We start from the raw sequence: 20,843 nt of genomic DNA on the forward strand, positions 1-20,843 counted from the left end.
CTACACATCAGAAACCTGGCACATAATTGCTCCTGAAAAGCATCCAGTCATCATTTTTCTTATGGCATCCTTGACCTCCTGGTTCCTGAGGCTGTAGATGAGGGGGTTCAGTGCTGGAGGCACCACCGAGTACAGAACTGATAGTGCCAGATCCAGGGATGGGGAGGAGATGGAGGGGGGTTTGAGGTGGGATAACAGGACAGTGCTGACAAACAGGGAGAGCACGGCCAGGTGAGGGAGGCAGGTGGAAAAGGCTTTGTGCCGTCCCTGCTGAGAGGGGATCCTCAGCACAGCCCTGAAGATCTGCACATAGGAGAAAACAATGAAAATGAAACAACTGAACACTAAACAGGCAATAACCATAAGAAGCCGAATTTCCCTGAGGTAGCCTGAGTGTGAGCAGGAGAGCTTGAGGATGTGTGGGATTTCACAGAAGAACTGGCCCAGGGCATTGCCCTGGCACAGGGGCAGGGAAAATGTATTGGCTGTGTGCAGCAGAGCATCGAGAAATCCAGCAGCCCAGGCAGCTGCTGCCATGTGGGCACAAGCTCTGCTGCCCAGGAGGGTCCCGTAGTGCAGGGGTTTGCAGATGGCAACGTAGCGGTCGTAGCACATGATGGTGAGGAGGGAAAACTCTGCTGACATGAAGAATAGAAAGAAAAAGAGCTGTGCAGCACATCCCTTGTAGGAGATGGTTGTGGTGCCCCAGAGGGAATTGTGCATGGCTTTGGGGACAGTGGTGCAGATGGATCCCAGGTCTGTGAGGGAGAGGTTGAGCAGGAAGAAGCCCATGGGGGTGTGCAGGTGGTGGTCACAGGCTACGGCGCTGAGGATGAGGCCGTTGGCCAGGAGGGCAGCCAGGGAGATGGCCAGGAAGAGCCAGAAGTGCAGGAGCTGCAGCTCCCACCTGTCTGCAAATGCCAGGAGGAGGAACTGGGTGAGGGAGCTGCTGTTGGACATTTGCTGTTCCTTAGCACAGGGTCTGTTCTGAAAAGGAAAGCACAGGGAACTATTAAGACAGCCCCCTCTCAGCAAAGCCAGTGTAGTTTTCAGGGAAATCCCCTCCAAGTTACAGCATTTCTTTTCTTTGGTTTGGGCTCTCTGAGGGTGCTGTGAGGAGCAGGAGCTCTGCCCATGTGCTGCCGAGGACTCAGCTTTGCTCTGCTGCAGTGCAGACATGGAGCTGGTTTGTGACAGCTCTCATGATCACAGGGGATGTCACATGGAACCCAGCTTTGATGGAAAAGTTAAAATCCTGTGCTGTTTTCTTGGAGTAATTTGGGCTGCAGAAGAGAGGCACAGAGTATCCTTAAAATAATTTTCACTAGGTTTTTTTGGTTACAATGATAACACCTGGGGGTGTTTTTTAGGGGTAAATTTTTCTGATGACAAATCTGACGAGTGTTGAGACAGGACAGGCAGAAGGGCTGAGCTCTCCGTTGCTTATTGCAGAGCCAGGAGAGCTGCAGTGCCTCTCAGTCTGTTTCCCATCTGCCCTGCACTTTCCCTTGGGCTGCCTTGAAGATGACTTCACACACAGATTCATCCTTAAAAACCCCACCAAGATCTGTGCTGAGAGCAGGACAGTGCTGCTTGAAAGGGCAGCTCTGTGAAGTGTCCCCTGTGCCAGCCCAGAGGTGCAGTTGTGCTGGACAGAGCAGGACAGGAGCCCTCCTGCAGAGAAGCCAAGGGCTGGGACAGGAGAGTGCCCACCCCCAAGGGAATGCTCAGCACTGCCCAGGATCCTGAGCTCATTTCTGATCCTACCTGAAATATTCACCTCTGAGAGTAAAAGAGTTTGAATTTCAGTGCAGCCTCCTGAACTGAGAGAACAATGTCTATGCTACAGTGCCTGATCAGGAAACACACCTCAGGACTAATTCCTTTCCTGCAGCCCCTGTCTTTTCTGCAGCGATACATGGAAAAGATCCTCCCTCAGCTGCCAGGTTTCCTCCTTGCCCACAGCCCTTCTGCCCCAGCCCTGGGAGCAGCTCCCCGGGCCGGCTGAGAGCTGCCCCTGGCAGGCAGCAGAGTCCCTGCCCAGCACAGCGCCCTGGGCTGCAGGACCCTGCTCTGCCCCACAGCCCTGGGCACCCCTGGCTGCACCCCCGGCTTCAGAGCTCTTCCAAAGTGCCCCAAAACAGCCCCTGCTCACCCATCCCATCAGCTGGGGCTGGGCCAGCTTTAGGAGATGCCTCCAGGAGCTGCCCCTGCACTGACCTGCAGCCACAGACTCACCGTGTGCAGCCCTGCCAAGGTTCCTCCTGCAGGGAGCTCTCAGTCATCCTGCCAGTGCTGAGCCCCTTGAAGCTCTGTCTGTGCCCTGCTGGTGTCCCTGAGCTGCTCTGGCAGTGCCCTCAGCCCTGCTGGGCTGTGCAGAGGAGCTGCTCACCAGCAGAGCTGTCTCTTTGAAGCTCTTCTTGCTTGCCAGGAGCTCCCTGTGTGCCAGGAGCCCTGCCCAGCTCAGCAGCACAGCAACAGCCCCAGACATTTCATGACCCTCAGGGGGGTTTGTCATTGTGTACATGAGACTCAGTTTCTGAGAGGAAGTTCAAACAACTTTTCAAGAAGTCAAAGTGAGATTGAAACACTGAAGTTTCTTGTAGTGCTAATGAGTCTCATTGAGAGACACAACTGAGAACTTGTCCCCAGGTTCCAGTTAGAGCAGAAAAGTGCAGACAGTGATGACAAGGATGGACAAGCAAGGGAAAGGTGGCTCTGATGCTGAATAAACCTTGACTTGTTTTCTTAATCCAAAGGGCCAAGGCCTGACCCCCAGCCCCTGGGAAGGCAGATCCTGTCCCTGCCTCATTCCTCAGGGCTCTTCCTGGGGCACTGGGATGTGGGATGTGCAGTGCCAAGGGCAGGACCATGGGGTGGCACCTGCCAGGCTGCTGAGCAGGGACAAGGAGGCCATGAGGCCCCAGGGCTGCAAGGGCCACTCCCCTCCTCCTGGCATCAGGGGCACAGACAGCAGCCATGACCAAAGGCCTGCAGAAGGTGGCTGTGTCAGGGCCTTTCAGCTTCTCCCCATCCCTGTCTCCTCTCCAGCCCAGGCTGTCCTACGGTGTCCATGCCCTGCCCCTTTCCCTGCAGGCTGTCGTCATCCCCCCGGCTGCCCCACCTGGCTGGCACCTTCCTGCACTGACATCTCTGCGTCCTCCCTGGTTCTTCCTGCACACACAAAGCCTTGGGCTCATCCAGACTCCTTCTTTGTGACATATTGCACCACAACACTGACCTTGGAGGGAAATTTCTGACTTCTTGTCACCAGTCTAGGCCACCCCAGCTGCCCTTGGTGGCACTACTTCTTTCTTAGGCTGTTTTCTGGCAGGAAGAAAAGCTCCACCAGCTCTGACACCCCCCTTCCAGACCTCTCAGGCTACTCCTCTACTGTCCTCAATCTTCACACCACTGACCCCTGAGTCCTCAGCCTCTATATACGGGTCCTGTGCTTGAGGCCCCAAATTCCTTCCTGGGAGATCTCTGGGACCTCTCCAAGGTTTTGGAAGATGACAATAGAGTGCTCTTCTCCCAGGAAACACAGAGGGACACTTTTTTCCAAGGGTTGTCTTGGAAGAATGAGGGACAGTCTCTTTAAACTTTCTGGCACAAGGGAGCTCTGAGCTCTGGGTACGGAGGGAGGTCCAAGTGCCAACCACTGGAGTGGGAGCTACAAATCATCAGGGTTTGTGTTCTTTGGAGGGCCAGACACTGGTGAGAGTGGTGTGTGTGTGTGCCCATGTAAGGACTTGAAGGGCACAATGAACTGTCTCAAAACACTGTCAAAGCAGGAAAATCCCATAAGGCACCACAACCCATAAGCACTGGTGGCAAACAGGAAGGCCTTTAATTCCAAGGCCTAAAGGGAGGTGAAGCTTTGGAAGTAGCTCCCAGGACAGAATTGCACTGTGCAGACTGTGGGAAAGAGCAGACAGCCCCAACAGGAAGCCAGGGCTGGTAAGGCAGGTCTGGGGAACCCCTCCAGACAAAGATTCCCACCTGCAGACTGGAAGCACACTGGGCAAAACTCCCACCGTGGCAAGCTGTGGGAAAGGAAGCAAGTCCTTGTCCACGTGCCAGCCCAAGCTGTGGGAACAGCATCTACCCCCCTGAATACCCAGGGCTTGGGCTGTATAAAAGTGATAGCCCAGAAGCACAACTTGGGGACCCTCCACCGAGCAGAGCAGGGTGAAGAAGGACCGGTGGGAGCCTCAGGGATCTACATGGTGTGATACATTTACTTCATCTCTGTCTCTCTCTCACTGGCTTCCCATCACCCCCTTCTTCTCTCTCTTTCTATTTCCTTCTCTCCCTCCTATTTACTGTTAAATCAAACCCGGATTGCTGACTTTGGCACATGGTCTCCTTTGCAGCTGAATTTGGGCAGAGGTGTCTCTTAATAATGGGAACCTGACAGTATCCATGAGGTTTTGAAAAGTCTCAGCGTTCCTTTGGTTCCATGAGACCCTGCAGTGTCACAGTGGCTTCTGAGTCCCCGAGGTTCCTCAGTGTCACAATGGTCCCTGATTCCATGAGGTCCTGAAATGTCTCAGGGTTTCCTTGGTTCCATGAGGCCCTTCATGGCACAATGGTCCCTTGGTTCCATGAGATTCCACAGTGTTCCAGGGTTCCTTTGGCTCCAGAAGGCCCTACAGTGTCACAATGGCCCCTTTACTCCAGGAGGTTCCACAGTGTCCTTGCTGGAACACACAGGGCTGTAATGTTGTCACCCCTGCAGAGCTGCCTCCAGCTCTGGGCTCCAGCACAGGAAGGACATGGACCTGTTGGAGCGAGTCCAGAGGGGAGCAGCAAGAGGATCAGAGGGATGGAGCAGCTCTGCTGTGAGGAAAGGCTGAGAGAATTGGGATTGTTCAACCTGGAGAAGGGAAGGCTTTGGGGTGACCTAATTGTGGTCTTCCAGTGCCTGAAGGGAGCCAACAAGAAAGATGGAGAGAGACTTTGGACAAGAGCCTGGAGTGACAGGACAAGAGGCAGTGGCTTCACACTGAGAAAGAGAAGGGTTAGATGGGATACTAAGAAGAATTTCTGGACTGTAATGGTAGTGAGATCCTGGCACAGGTTGCTCAGAGAAATTCTGGCTGCCCCATCCCTGGAAGTGTTCACAGCCAGGCTGGATGGGGCTCTGAGCTCTGAGTCTAGTGGAAGGTGTCCCTGCCCATGGCAGGGGGTTGGACTGAGATGCTCTTTAAGGTCCCTTCCAACCCAAACCATTCCATGATTCTGTGACTGGTGGGGGATGTGGTGGTTGGAGCTGATGGGCACAGAGACCCCAAAATGATGGAGTTTTCATTCTGGGTGGAGGAAGGAGGGGGCAGCAGAACTGACACCCTGGACTGCTGGTGGTCAGACTTTGTCCTGTTTGGGAGACTGACTGATCTGGGTGTGAGTGTGGATGTGCTGGAGGGCAGGAAGGCTCTGCAGAGGGATCTGGACAGGCTGGATCAATAAGGCCAAGTGTCAGGGCCTGCCCTTGGCTCCCAACAACCCCTGGAACACTCCAGGCTGGGGGCAGAGGGGCTGGAGAGCTGCTCAGCAGGAAGGGACTTGGGGGTGCTGCTTGACAGCGGCTGGATATGAGGCAGAGTGTGCCCAGGGGGGCAAGAAGGCCAAGGGCATCGTGGCCTTTGTGGAGAAGAGTGTGGTCAGCAGGAGCAGAGAACTGATTGCCCCTCTGTGCTGGGCACTGGGGAGGCCCCACCTGGAGTGCTGTGTCCAGTTCTGGCCCCTCAGTGCCAAAAGGCCCTTGAGGGGCTGGAGCGTGTCCAGAGAAGGGAACGGAGCTGGGGAGGGCTCTGGAAAACATGTCTGCTGAGGGACGGCTGAGGGAACTGGGCTTGTTGAGTCTGGAGAAGGGGAGGCTCAGGGGGGACCTCATTGCTCTCTGCAATGACCTGAAAGGAGGTTTTAGTGGGTGTGGGGGTCGGTCTCTTCTGCAAAGCCTTTAGTGACAGGAAGAGAGGAAATGGCCTTAAATTGCATTGGGCAACGTTCCTATTAGATATTCCAAAACCCTTTTTCCCCTGAGAGAGTGCTCAGGCATTGGAACAAGTAGCCCAGGGAGGTGGTGGAGTCTCTGGAAGCATTCAGGTGGCATCTGGATGTAGAGCTTTGGGATGGGGTTTAGGGGTGATTCTGGTGGTGCTGGGTTGACAGCTGGACTAGAAAGTCTGGAAGGTCTCTTCCAACGTTGATGATTCTGTGATTCTCTGACCTGTCATCCCTGTTTGCAGGTTTGTGCTCTAACAAGACCCTGGGGATGTTTTCTCTGTTGGGTCCACAGAGATTGTGTTGTGTGAGCTTTTTTCCTCTACGATCAAAACAAGGAGTAATTAATCCTAAATCCAGCGGGTGGCTTTCAAGTAATAACTTGGTCCAGTTTGTCCAACTGTGTACAAACAGGTGAGGAAAATCTGGAACTTTGGAAGGGTTAGTTTTTTACCTCATTAGCAGGATATCCAGGGGTGCACCAAGTGCCTTCCAGTGAGGAGCACAAGAGTCCAGTAGACAGTGACAATATTGTTCTAATGTTGATCTCACAGGAGCACAGAGTGAGATCACATCTGAGTTATGTTTCTTTAATTAGTGATTGGGAATAAAGAGAAAATCACATTGTTGATGACACTTTAGGATTTATTTCGCACTCTTAACAAGAAGGTATTTTCCAGCTGGACTTTGAAGAAGGTTCCATGGTATATTGCAAATTTCTATCTCAAGTTAACAGTCTACTTCTTCCCAAAGAAATTCTCAGCAGCTAACACCCTTTCATCATCTTGCTCTTTCCCTGATGCCTTGAGCTTGTTGCTCCTTTTGGTAAATACCCATTTGACACAATGCACTGGGCAGCTTCTGCCAAGTGCCACTGAATCTCACTTCTTCCCTTGCCTTGAGGTAGTTGTGCTCTAAGAATCTGGCTGTTCAGATGCCCTGAAATGTCTCTAGTATTTCAATGGGAAGAAGCTTCAAGATGTGTTGTTTGGCACACAGGAAAAATTACCTGCCCAGAGAGCCATGGAAATGTAGGTGCTGCTCAGTGATGCCCCTGGACTGGGACAGGCACTGGTGACGATGTTTTCCTTCCCCTCTCTGATTCCATTCCCACTGTTTTGTACAGACTCCTTGGGGTCAGATTTTGCACTGTACAGTTTGATAAGTTAGTGCAGATGTGTGTTTGCAGGCATGTTCTTCTTCTGTATTCCCTGATCAAATTCAGTAAACTGATACCTGGCTTGAGCTTTTTTTTCCCCCATAATATTATTTTTATTTATTTCTACAGAACAGCTTGAGAAAATGAAGGCACACTTAGCCCCAGTTTACTTGCTGCTGTAATCTCTTGACCTTTTTTCTTCTCCCCTCCCCCAAACTGATGGGTAACTGTGAAACCCAAGGTCAGGAATGGGGTTGGAATTCCAGGCCCCAGTCTGGGGGAGGGGACACTTTCAGTCCCCAGGGGAAGAAGCCACTGCTTTGTTTATCAACAGGCAAAGGGCAGCACTGTGGGAAATCAGGCCTAGAAAAAAATGTACCTTTGTAGAGAATGGAGCGGCTCATTACAGGGGTGAGCTGCAACTCCTAAAACCGCCATTTCAACTCCTGTTTCAACTGCCACCGCCATTTCAACTGCCGTGACAGCTGGCAGCCAGTCAAATGCTGTGGTCACAGATTTTAACTTATAAGGTATGATTATCTGTTGGTGTTGGGTTATAAAAGGAGGGCTGTGACTCCAATAAACTTGTCTCAGCTTCACCCCCCTGAGTCCGTGCCTCAATACGCCACAAATGGCACTCCATGTTGGGACATGAAAGAAACTAAGCTGTTTCTCCGGTGGTGTAGCTCAGCTGAACACAAGGAAGGAAAAAGCGCTGAAAGGAAGCGACAAGAGAGCTCTCAATTACCTTACGCTGGACGATAAGGGAAGCAGCTGAGAATGAAATGGGAACCCCTTTAACAAAAAAGCATAAAGCTGTCTCATGAGCCTTTGCTGAAATCCTTAAAAAATATGAGAAAACAGTACAGGAAGAAAATTTAGAATGTCTCCTTTTGTGAGCATCCAAAGCTAATCCCACATTAAATAGTGACAGTATATGACTGGAGAGTTTGGGATGATATCGGTGCCAGACTCTGGGACAGCACCATGCTAGGGGATAAGATAGCAACCTTTTTATTAACAACATGGAGAGCAGTTTATGAAGCTTTGCAAGCTCACTCCAGCTCCACAGACAACCGTGTAGAAACAGCAACTGATTCTGAGCCACTATCACAGCAGGAGCTGAAATTTTGTGTGCAGACCCTGCCCCATGCCCTGCCCCGACCGCAGTCTCCCGCGTTGCCTTCCACGCCGCCAGAGCTGCCTTCATTGCCAGCATCACTGCGGCCACCTAACGCACAGCCTGCAGCGTGGCCAGAAACAAAGGCCTCCTCCTCCACGCCCCATTCGCGTGGACTTCGCTTCCGTGGTGCCGCTGCCACAGCACCAGTTTCTCAGTCAGATGACTCCGAGGAGGACCCAGAACTCACAGATAAGGAAAAAGATTTAACCTTTCACTCTCCTGACTTGCCTGACAAATGGGCGCGAGTGCGGGGGGGGGGGCGAGACTCGCAGGGGACACGACAGTCTTAAAAACTTTCCCAATCCTGGTCTTGCCTGACCAAGACCCTTACTGGGAGAGTCTGTCACATGCTCTTATTAAAGATGTAAGGTGAACAGTAACAGACCACGGTTTGGGGGCTTTGCACCCAGTCTGTCCCCTCACAGCCTTCTGCCACCCACCCCCTCCCAGATTCCCCTCAAGGCTTCCCTCTCCCTTGTCCCATCAGGGCCTCCGCAGCACCTCAACCCTTCCTGGCCTCCCAGCGCCCCCTCCCCTGCGGGTCTCCCCCAGCCCCGCCAACCTGCCCGGCAGCGGCGCAGCCCTGAAGGAGCTCCAGAGGAGACGCTCCAGAGGCACTTGGGAGCCCGGAGCAATCCAACCAGTAACACACAGGCAGGACACAGATGCTGTTTCCTGGCTGGGGAGGGCTTGTGGCCATCTCCAAGGACAAGGTGCTCAGGGATCCCCACAGCTCCAGCCTTTGGCCCTCCATTTCTGGAAATGTTGAGGCTCCAGCAGAACCACCAAAGGCCAAGGGGCTTCTGCTTGCTTTTGCTGGCACGCTGCACAACGGGGCAAGTGTTGCTGAGCACAATGAGCCTTTTTCCCCTCTTCCCCAAGACCCTGTGCACACTGGGCACCACAAAAAACTCCTGGGCTTCTGTATGTGATAACATGGATGTAATATTCCCATGCTGGGCTCAAAGGAGGTGCTTGCAGGGAAGAGGCATCTTCCCCACAGGCTCAGGTGGCCCCAGGAGATGGAGCTTCCTGCATCAGTTCTCCACAGAGCTGCAGCAGCACAGGCAGACACTGCCCTGCGGAAAAGGCCGGGTCTGCCATGCTCTGCACAGCCAGTCTTGGAGCTGCTGGAATCTGCAGTAGGGAGCCATCTGTACAGCACTTGGCACGTAGCGGTGTTGAATTGCCAGACCTGCCATGGTGAGTCTGATGTCTTCTGTCACGCCTCTATGGGCTGGAAGAGGCAGCAACGGAGACTACCAGAATGAGAAGAATGAAGTTCTCCGTACAGCTCTGATGATGTGGAGCGTTTCCTGGGCCAGGTTTGAGACGGCAGGGCTGTCATCGGTCATGTCTTGAAGGGCTGGAAGAGAAAGGAAGAGAGCCAAGGTGAGAGGCCAGGGGTGTGGGGACGTGAGGAGCCCCTCCTGCCAGGGCCATCCCAGCCAGCTCTTGCCATGGCCAGGAGGGAGCAGGGCCCAAGGGGATCAGCTGGAAGGTGCCCTCGCTCACCTTGGCAGATGAGCTGCAGCTCTGGCTGCTCCTGCTTCATGGACCTGGCGGCGATCCCTGGGAACACAGAGCCTGTCAGGCCCCAGAGGCACAGGTCCCCCGCAGCGGCGCTGCCAGCCCGGCCACACGGCCTCCTGCCCTGGCAGGGCTGAGCCCGGGGCCTTCCCGCATGGGGACGCCCCAGGGCTGGGCTGGCACAGGGCGGCAGCAGGCGCTCGGGGCCACTCGGGGCTCCACATGCCCTGGGCCGCATCCTGCTGCCGCTGCAGCAGCCGGGGCTGGGGCCGAGCTGCAGCGGGGTGGGGAGGGACCCCGGCCTTGTGGCTCACCCAGAAACTTGATGGCCAGCTTTCGCAGGGGCTCCTCTGGGCTCTCCAGGAACGGCAGGGCCTGGCGCACGTACTGGCCCACTCGGCTCCTGTCCTTTTCCAGCTGCAAAGAGCGCCAGGGCATGGAGGGAAGGCTGGGCTCAGGCTCTGCCCCTTGGCCGGGCACTCCCTGCCCCCAGCACGGGGCTCCCCTGCCCACAGAGCCCTGAGGCCTGGCCAGCAGCCACTGGGGCCAGGCTTTGGGGGGAGCAGAGGGCTGGGTGCTCCTGGGGAGCCGTGGGGTGGGGCTTTGGGGCCGTCCTTACCAGGCACTCGGGAAACCTCCACGGCTGCTCCATGGTCACCAAGTGCTCAAGATCTCTCCACTTCAAGAACCTGGCTGCACCAAACAGTGCTCTCCGAGAGGCCTGCACAGCAACAGAGAGCGGGCCATGGCACCACAGCCCAGGGCACAGCACCCACATCCCTGCACCAAGGCCAGGAGGAGGCTGCAGGTGACCATGGGCCAGGGCAGGAGGCACAGCAGCCTCCTGCCATGGGGACAACAGAGCCCACGAGTCCTCACCTCTGCCACACGCTGGTTCTCATTGTGCCAGTTGAAGTAGAATGGCACCAGACTCAGGTACACGTGTGGCTTTAGGCTCTTGTTCCTCTCTGTCGCTTCCATCAGCTCCCGGAAGAGGAGCATGGAGAGCTGCTGCAGCTGGCTGTGCTCCTGGTGCAAAGGAAGAGGAAAAGACCTCAGCACTGGCTTCTCCAGGCCCACCGGGGCACAGGCCTGAAAAGACACTGGGCCCAAAGTTTCCTGGCAGCACTCAGTGCCCACGATGAGGGGCACAGAGCCTTACGTTGTCAAAGAGTGGCCGCAGCACCTCAAGCAACTTCAGGGCAGTAGGGGTGGATATTTTGATGATTTTCAAGCCCAGCACATTGATGAACGCAGAGAGGGTCATCTGAACTGCGTCTGTGTCTGCATCCTGCAGTAGCTCCAGGAGGCTTTCATTCAGGCTCCAGATGCTCTTAGCCTGTGTGGAACACAATGCTGTGGTGCAGCCCCACGCTGCTGCCGCGGGGCCCAGAGGCCAAAGGCGCGTCCCAAAGGAGTCGGGCAGCTGAACGGGGAGGAGGAGAGCTGGGAGCAGCTGCCACAGCTACCAAAGGCCAGCCAAGGCCAAGCTACTGCCTTGCACAGCCGCACGCTGCCGGCCCAGCTTCAGCCCCTGCCCCCTGCTCACCATTGAGGGAGCCTTGCTGAGCACCACCAGGCCTCGGAGCGCCAGGCGACGCCTCTCCGGGCACTGACTGCGCAGGTGCCTGGAAATAATCTGCAGGACGCTGGGCCCATATTGTCTGGGGTTCAGGCAGTGCAGGACCTGAAAGGCAGGGAGCAGTGACAGGGTGCCCGGCCGGCAGGAGCCCGGACCCGCCCGGGGCTGGGCCCAGGCAGCAGCACAGGGTGCAGGCACCGTCCCGGGCGGCTGCCGCTGTGAGAGGGCAGAGAGGGGGAGGCAGCTGGGCCAGGCAGCGCTCGCCATCAGGCTCACCTCCACCAGGAACGCCAGGGCAGGCAGTTCCCACAGGGGCTCTCCCCTGCTGAGCCGCGGGAGCAGGCTGACGGCGATGCTGCGGCAGAAGGAGCGGGATACATGGCACAGCTCCCTGCAAGGGGGAATAAAGGTGCCAGAGACCCTGAGCCAGGTGGGCAAAGCTCTCCTGGGACTGACTCACACAGGCCTGGTCTTTGGCCACCAGCCCAGGAGAGGACGTGGGCACTTTGGGAGGTGGCTCCTCCTGTGCAGCCGCCTCTCTCCACCTTTTCCACTCTGCTCAGCCATCCCTGGCTGCCAAGGCCCTCTGGCCCAGCACACAGGCACTGTGTGGGGTGGCCTCTGCACAGGGCAGAAATGACCTGTGGGGGTGTGGGGCAGTGGGGAGAAAGGGCTCTCACCTGGCCAGCAGACCCACTGCATAGTGGTGGCTGTCAGCCTTGAGGAGCATGTCCCAGCCACACTTGCGACCGATCGCCATCAACACGTCCTCATCCAGCAGCTGGCGCAGCAGGGCTTTAACAGTCTGCACTGCAAACCTGTGTGCAGAGCACAGCCCAGGTCAGGCACAGAGCCCTGGCCCCAGCCCCGAGGGCGTGGCAGGGAGAGGGGACTGGGATGGAGCACCTGTTGGGGTTGGGGGGAAGGCTGCGCTGCTCCCGGCATCGCCTCCAGAAGGTCTCGACCTCCTCTGACATCTCCTCTGTGCTGATGAAAACTTGGAAGAGCAGAGTCAGAAGGAGGCGCGGGAAATTGTCCTTCAATGCACTTGGGCACCAGGAGTGGGAGAGCTGGAGGATCTCCCAGAGTGCCACAGTTGCCTGCCAAAGACAAAGCACCCAGAGACAGCTCTCAGGGCCCAGATGTCCATGTGGCAGGGCCCAAGCGTGGCAGGGACAGGCCAGAGGAGACACAGGGGGATCCCCCAGCCTGGTGTCCCTGAACCTGCCCCTAAGCCAGGCTTGCAGCCCAGTGCCTGGGGCAGGGAGAAGCAGTGGTGAGGGAGGATGGAAAGGCATCCCAGAGGCAACCTGGGGGCGAGCAGAGGCCAGCTCAAGAAACTCACAGCCAGGGCAAAGACATCCCTCTCATCCCCATCAGAGGTGCGTCTCCTGTGCGCTGGCCAGTATTCCAGCACATGGAAGAGGATCTGCAGCACCGGCTCCTTAGTCCATCTGGAGGAGATGAGCGTCTTCCACATGGTGCGAGCAGCTCTGTGGAGTCACAACTCTGGCTCAGGGGGGTCTGGGACACAGCTCTGTGGCCTGGGCAACTGCGAGGCCCAGGTGACAGAGCCACGGTGCCTTGTGGGGCAGGGAGGCAGGCTGGTCTCAGGATTGGAGGCTGACATGCCAAAGCTGGCAAAGAGAGGAGCTGGAGTGTCCTGGAAGTCTCCATCTCTCTGGCACCCCATTTGGGACAGGCTGTCCAGGGGGATGGGGTCTAAAGGCAGGTGAGCCTTCAAGGCAGGTGGGCCCCATACCTGTCACAGGCTGGGGCAGAGCGCAGCAGGGTCACTGCAACATCCATGGGGTGTGCCTTGGTCAGCAGGACCAGAGTCTTTTCCAGCCTGTGCTCATCAGACACATTGGATGTGAGCCACTGATGGATGCACCTGACTATGGCCGGCACCTGGAGGGGACACAGGGGACAGTTGGAGAGCTACCAGAGCCAGTAACTTGCCCAGTTTCCCCCAAGAAGTGCTCCCCTTGCCACCACACTTTGCTGGTCTCAAAGGCTGAGGGGACCCAGGGCAGCTGACGTGAGGGGCCACAGCATCCCTGGGGGACTGGAGCCCTGGCCACAGGCTGCTTACTTGCTTTGCTTTGTAGACATCGTTCTCCACCAGCATATCCAGCAGGGCAGCGCTGGTCTGGGCATTGAAGAGGTCCGAGTTTGCCGTGTCCCCAGTGGCCATGAAAGTGGCCTCTTCATGCCAAATGCACCTGATGAATCTGCAAACCAGCTACAGGAGAAAGGCAAGGAAGAGAGAGGGATGTCCCCTGGAGGGCTGCGACAGCGGTGCTGGGCTGAGCAGTGAGAGCAGGCCCAGCCCAGGCGGGGATGGCTGCAGGTACCTGTGCTGCCCTGCGGAAGCGGCCACGGGCACGGAGCTGCTCTTCTGTCCGCTCCTGGCCTGCATCTGGCAAAGAGCGAGCGTGCTCAGAGCTGAGGGTGTGCGGGAGAGGCCGGAGAACACAGCCCAGGCCTGGGCTCCAGGAGCAGGCAGGGCCAGCCCCGGGATGCCCAGTGGATGGAGCACGGCTGCCGGGAGATCAGCCCCGGCCCCTCTGCCCCCCTCCCTTTCCCTGGGCATGTCCAGAGGGGATGGGACAGGATGAGGCCAAGGGGGCTGCAGCCACCAGCCCTGTGGCCCAGCTCCAGCACTCACCCTCCTGCGGGGGCTGCACCTGCTGCACCTCTTCAGGCTGCTGTGCTGGAGCAGCCCTAGGGCTTTCCTCCTTCTCCTCCTCCTTCACCCAGGCCAGCTTGGGCACCGTAGGGGGTCTCTGCTGCATGTCTCCGTCTGGCGTTATGGCTACCTGCAGCAGAGATGTCATGGAAAAGCTTTGGCTCCCCAAGTCCTGCAGTCGTGCCTTGAAGGCAGCTGCAAGAGAGAAGCCTGGGAAATGCCTCGCCTCATCCAGTCCCACTGTCTGGCCTCGAGGGCACCTGCCCCAGGGACTGGAGATGCCTTGAGCAGCCCCAGGTCCCCAGGTCCCACAGTCTGGCCTGGAGGATGCACAGGGGAGAGGTGGAGAGCTGCCAGAGTGAGCAACTTGCCCAGCTTCCCCCGAGAAATGCTTCCCTTCCCAGCACACTGTGCCAGCCTCAAAGGCTGAGGGGGCCCAGCGCACCCAGCTTGGGGGGCCACAGGCTGCTTACTTCAGCAGAGACAGCTCTCTCCTCAAGAAACTCCAGGCTGGGGGTATCGGCCAGGCGCTGAACAGGCGCGGCGTCAGTGCTCGCCACGCCCTCCGTCGTTGTGGCGTCGGCTTCCTCCGTGAGACCAGGCAGCACAGAGTCACAGTGTGACACATCATCAGTGGACGTGGTGTCCCAGTGGGTTGTGTGATCAGTGGTTGCGGTGTCACACTTTGCTGGGACAGCAGTCGACGCGGTGCTGACATCAGGATTTGTCAGCTGGGTCGGGATGGTGTCAGGCTGGGCCTGGACATCAGCTGGTGTGATCCTGGCCTTTCTACGCCGACTGCCCATGAATTTCATAAAAGTCTGCAGGAGAAAGAAGGGCAGGGAAGAGAGGGATGTCCCCTGGAGGGCCGCGACAGCGGTGCTGGGCTGAGCAGTGAGAGCAGGCCCAGCCCAGGCGGGGATGGCTGCAGGTACCTGTGCTGCCCTGCGGAAGCGGCCACGGGCACGGAGCTGCTCTTCTGTCCGCTCCTGGCCTGCATCTGGCAAAGAGCGAGCGTGCTCAGAGCTGAGGGTGTGCGGGAGAGGCCGGAGAACACATCCCAGGCCTGGGCTCCAGGAGCAGGCAGGGCCAGCCCCGGGATGCCCAGTGGATGGAGCACGGCTGCCGGGAGATCAGCCCCTCTGCCCCCCTCCCTTTCCCTGGGCATGTCCAGACGGGATGGGACAGGATGAGTCCAAGGGGGCTGCAGCCACCAGCCCTGTGGCCCAGCTCCAGCACTCACCCTCCTGCGGGGGCTGCACCTGCTGCACCTCTTCAGGCTGCTGTGCTGGAGCAGCCCCAGGGCTTTCCTCCTCCTTCTTCCTCCGGAACAGCCTGAGCAGGCTGAAGCGTCTCCCTGCCATGCCACAGTCTGGTGTCCAGGGCACCTGCAAGAGAGAAAGAGAACCTCGGAGAAACTCCGGGCTCTAAGTCCTGCAGAATGGCCTTGAGGCCACCTGCCGCAGGGATTGGAGACACCTCGGAGAAGCTCCGGGTCTCCAAGTCCTGCAAAAGGGTCTTGAGAGCACCTGCCACAGGGCTTAGAGACACCTCGGAGAAACTCCGGGTCTCCAAGTCCTGCAAAAGGGTCTCAAGGGCACCTGCCACAGGGATTAGAGACACCTCGGAGAAACTCCGGGTCTCCAAATCCTGTGGAAATGCCTCGAGGTCACCTGGAAATGAGAAAATCCTCCAAATCGCTCCGGGTCAGCAAGGCACGAGTTGGCTGCGCGGGGGCTCCGCACAGCACCGCTCTGTCCCGTCCTGTCCCGTCGCCTGCTCCGAGGAGCACTGTTGACACTGTGGCCGTGTCACCAGCAGCACCTCTGTCACCGCGGGTCATAAAGGGCCCTTGGACACCCTGCCCCCTTCCATCCCACCGGCCGTGCCCAGCGTGTCACAAAGGGCCCTGGGACACAGTGCCACGTGGCCTGGGGCCTCCCCCAGCCCCACCAACCTGCCCCACCTTGGAGGGAATCCACTCTCTAAAGTATCTAATCTGGCTGGACCTGAACTGTAGGAACGGCTCAAGAAATGAGCAAACACTCCCCTCCTGTGCCTGCTCACGGCAGCACAAGGAGCCCCCTCGGCCGCCGACTCAGTCGCAGCAGGAAGGGCACGGGGCCTTCCACACAAGCTGGCACGGCCTCCTTGGGAGAAGTGCTGGGTGGTGGCCATCCTAAACAGGGGAGCTGACACCGAGAAGGAAGGTGTGGGCAAGGGCACCAATGCTGTTGGGAGCCCTTTGGCCAGGGCTGCACCCAAATCAGCAGCTGTGGCAAGTCCTGGCCCAAGGAGACCTGCCACTGCCCCGAGTCCTGGCAAGGGTGCTGCCCATCTCCTGCCCCAAAGAGCTGTGCCCCTGTGTATTAGTTCATTTGAATACATGCCCGGAATAAAGACAAGTGCAACAGACATTCAAACAGTACAAAAAATCTTTTATTGCAGTAAGAATAAAAACTAGCAAAGAGAATCAAAAGCTAAAAATGAATACAAAAAAACTGCTTTATCAGTTGGCATTCATACAATACTATGAACAGCTTTTATTATAGCGTTAACTAGTAAAAAGAGAATTAAAGGAAAATTTAAAGGATATTAAAACAATACTACGAGTGGCTTTTAATACAGTATTAACTAGTAAAAAGAGAATTACAAGGATATTAAAAAAGGATATAAAACATTTGCTTTCTCAGTCGCTTCCTCTCAATAAACTGTGCTTACCCACACAGACAGGCCAGGGCTGCCAGGATCTGCAGCAGCTGGTCGGTGCCCGTGCTTAGCGGGCGTCCCGGTGGAACAACACAGTCTCCATGGCAGGATGAGGATCGCTCACCCCAGCAGTCCTGACACCCCATTTTATCAGCTCCACATTGCACCACGTAAGGCCAGTACACAGTATAAGGTGATGCCTGAGTGGCAGCCAAACCCCGCCTGTTCATCACCTGATAGCAACAGTCTGTGCATGCCCTGCTGTAGGGCAAGGGGCCAGCGACCCCTGCCCACAGAATCTTCCTCCCATCATCATCTTTCTCACCCCTATATATGACCTCTATCACTGTGTTTCAAGGGTATTTATCTTGCAATATGTAGCAAAACCAAGGAAGAACTCAGCTCTGATAATAGGGGATATCAAGCTGACTTGCTAAAAAGCACAATAGACCTTACAATTCGCTTGTGCCATGAAGTTACATTGTACCATACTCTGGCTGGTTTCACATCCTAATATGATTTCTTTCTCACGCCTCTATGCTCCATTGATCATCTAATCCAAAAGTACCCCCCTTACAGACATGAAACAGTTTAAAGTCCTGTAGATGTAGAGATGAAAAAGTCATATCTAAAATGTAGTGCTAGCTTGTTCCTAAGCATTTCCAAAATTCCTTCCCGTCAGGTGCCAGGATGGGTGGGCAGGAGGTGACTTGCTTTATTCAGAGCATTCTTGTATGTGTGACTGCTGCTCTTTCACCCCTCTCCCCCTATTTCTGGGTTGGTTCCTAGAGCTGTTTTTGAAAGAAAAACTTTTTTCAACCTCACACGTGAATATTTTCAAAGAAATACAAGACACGAAAATCTAGTAAAACCAATATTTAACAAAATGGTGAAATCACACTCCTTTATGTACTCTGAGCACTCTGCTACTGGCAGTTTGTGTAGTTCTCCATATACTGGAAATGTAACTAAGGATCAAGCAATTTTCTCTGTATTCTTTATTTCCTTTTAAATTTTTTTTCTGTCATCAAATTGGCTGCAGGATTTGGTCCTGTCTTTGTGGAGGATGAATGCCACTGTCTTTTTATGTTTGATATTTTATTGCTCAGGGGGACTGTCAGTGGGAGAAGTGGTGGGAAGGAGCCTCCACTCAGGGGCTGGAGCTTCAGCTTCTAAAGAAGGTTGTACTTAATCAAAGAGCTGCAACTCAGGATTTCTCCCAGAGTTCCAGAACTTTTCATTTAGCCAGCTGAGAGTGCCCAGGGCACAGCCAGGTTAATGTTTAACTCTTCCAACACTGGGCTCATCCCAGGATATCCTGTCATCCTGAGAAGAAGGAAGGGAGATGCTGTGCCTATTCCCTAGGGCTGGGCAGGAAGCAAAACCTTCAAAGCCGTGGCCCTTCTGAAGGAGTTGATCTTGTGTTATTCCTCAGTAGTTAGCACTGAAAATTCTGTATCTGAGACACTGAATGAAAAGGAGAGTTGCCGGGAGGCTTGTTTGGGGGAGAGTGTTTTTTTGGTTTGTTTTTGGGGGGTCTTTTAGTGCCAAATGAAGGTTGGATCATGAAAATCAGTCTTGTCACAGACAAAAACTGTAAAGGCATTTAAACTCTTTCAGTCACTGTGACCATTTCCTTCTTTCACTTTCTCACCCCTTGCAAATCAGAGACAGTTCCTAGAGGACAGGAGAATAAAATAAACAAAACAAGAAATTATTTTTCTACTCTTGAGGCCTGTGTCAGGTCTGTTTTGAATGCATTTGAATCCTGCTGCTTCCAGGCTCTTTTTCAAGTAGCACCAGATAAATACCTGTGAACTACCCAGATGAGAGTGATCATTCTTACTTCACAAAATGTTTCTCTTTTTTTTCCTATCCTGTGTCCCTTTTCTGTTCTGTGCTATGGAGTGACTATATTTTTCTTCTAAGCTAATTCACTGCTGCTGTTTTGGGTACAACTAATGTCAAGCAGCAAACCTGTAACATGCCAGAAACAGGCTACAGTGGGTTGAAGACACAGCTTATGTTTGATTGTGTGTAAATACAGAGAGTTAGTTGGGTTTATCTGATAGCCTGGCAGAAGGAGAGAGGAGCAGGACAAACTCTTTTCAGTAACTGTGCTGTTCAGACACCTGATAAGATGGAGAGTGCTTTGGAACTACTGATATGCTTTGAATAAGAAAAGAATAATCACATCCATTGGCACTGGCTTATCAGGAAGGAAGTAAAATGCCAGCACTTTTACATGAGCAAAAGGAAATGTTTTAGACACTTTGGGCCATTTTTCCATAGACTTTAAATAGCAGGGTGCTTTTGAGTGTGCTGTAAGGAGTGGAAGGATTTATTACCTTGACAGAATGACAGGTGAATGTGTTCAGAGAGGAGTCCTCAGCAACAAGAACATTTCTTTGGATAAGTGGTCACATCTATTCATGCTTCTGGTAGAGATTCAGGAATTCTCTCCTTTCTTTCTCCCTGAAGTGCAGTGGCTCACTTACAATGTGCAGTTTTTCAGAGTGTCACACACTTGTGCATTTTGTAATATCCTGGCAGCATGTTTGATATTGGGCGTGTAACAGGCTGTTCATAAAATAATGCTGGATCATTGACTGGTGTGTCCTCTGCCTTCAGTCACTGGGTATTTTCATGTTCCAAAAAGAATATACCTCAGCCTGTGCTGGGAAGGGAAGGTGTGATTCACCATTAACTTACCCCAGCAGGCATGAAACATGCTCAGATGCACTATTATCTTCTCAAAGTTGACTGATTTTTATTTTTGTACCTTTTCAAAATTTATTTCTAGGTTCTTTCACATGCTTACAATTAATTTGGGGATATTCAAATTCGATGAATTGTAGTGCAAGAACACATTTGATTGATTTTGGATTCTAACTGATTCCTGTCAACGAGATCTCTGTGACACTCTGAAATCAATGATATGTGATTCAACCAAGGCACCACTGTTCTGTACATTAGGTAGCAGTTGGGAATTTAGGAACTAAATGTTCACAAGCTATAAATGGAGAAAATGTTTAGATTTCAATAGCCCTTTCTTTGGCATTTATTCACCAAAATATGTTTCTCAGGAAAGTTAGTTTTCCAAAGGGCAGGCTTTCAGTAAAAGAAAGGTCATTGATTTAAGGTTTATTAAATTTTAGCTAAAAACAACAGGCTCCATTGGGATGTAAAGTAATTTATGTATTTCCTGCAGGCAACCTTCATGCTTTAGAGCTGTTGCTCAAAGGTTTCATTCTTCTCTGAAGATGTCAACTGTAAATATAAAAATGCCTCACTGAAAATGTAATGGTTCAAAGATTCTAACTGAAATAAAAGTTCCTGCCTGGGGAAAGCACTAAAATCAAAAGAAAGTGCTCTTAACTTGTTTTTTCCTGTGGAGGCTGCATTTAAAAAGAGTGCTTCAAGGCAGCAGGGTTGGTAGGGAATGCCAATTTTTATTTATTTATTTATCTACTCTCCTCCACAGATGATGATAGTCCAGCTTTGGAATCAGCAACACACTTCAGCCACTAATACAAGGCAATATGTGAGCTGCTGCTGCTTCCAAAATGCAGTATCCTGGCATTTCAGTCAACTTTATAATCTGGCAAAAACCCACTTGGCAATATTAAAACCTAGCTTCTGAAGCACTTTTATTTCTGAAAGCTTTTGATGTCTTTTTATATCTCTTTAGCATATATTAAATTTCTTGGGAGCAGTGGATGTACACTTGATGGATCACTGGGGTGGGGAGTCTCCCCCCACCCCCACTTTTTTTTTCCTCCCCTTTAATTTTAAAAAGAGGTGTGATAATTGTGCATTAGGTAAGGCTGGAACATGAATCCTGCAGATGCAGCTGTTTGACAACATTAAGGTGGGGGGTTGGTACCATTGTTAGGGAAGTTAGCAGAGATTTTCCAAGCAAAGAAGGACAGCCTGCTGCCAAGCTCTGGCATCTGTCTTAAGAAATCTTTTGCTTCAA

General features: G+C 53.9%; 1 protein-coding gene and 1 long non-coding RNA gene across 2 annotated transcripts; both read right to left on the reverse strand.

Moving 5' to 3' along the window:
- LOC135404931 (maestro heat-like repeat-containing protein family member 7) lies at positions 1 to 12,495 on the reverse strand. The gene is made up of 10 exons (XM_064639662.1): positions 12,370 to 12,495; positions 12,144 to 12,281; positions 11,740 to 11,854; positions 11,386 to 11,568; positions 11,044 to 11,220; positions 10,761 to 10,910; positions 10,501 to 10,602; positions 10,196 to 10,298; positions 9,644 to 9,717; positions 1 to 303 (listed from the first exon to the last, which is right to left on the reverse strand). The coding sequence occupies exons 1-10, from the start codon at positions 12,438 to 12,440 to the stop codon at positions 1 to 3; spliced, it is 1,416 nt and encodes a 471-aa protein (XP_064495732.1). The 5' UTR covers positions 12,441 to 12,495.
- Positions 12,496 to 12,526: 31 nt separating this feature from the next.
- On the reverse strand, positions 12,527 to 13,322 carry LOC135405626 (uncharacterized). The gene is made up of 3 exons (XR_010425873.1): positions 13,226 to 13,322; positions 12,809 to 12,956; positions 12,527 to 12,563 (listed from the first exon to the last, which is right to left on the reverse strand). It is a non-coding gene; the product is annotated as an uncharacterized LOC135405626 (long non-coding RNA).
- Positions 13,323 to 20,843: the final 7,521 nt, after the last annotated feature.

This window comes from Pseudopipra pipra, chromosome W (genome assembly GCF_036250125.1).
Source record: "Pseudopipra pipra isolate bDixPip1 chromosome W, bDixPip1.hap1, whole genome shotgun sequence".
NCBI lineage: Eukaryota > Metazoa > Chordata > Aves > Passeriformes > Pipridae > Pseudopipra > Pseudopipra pipra.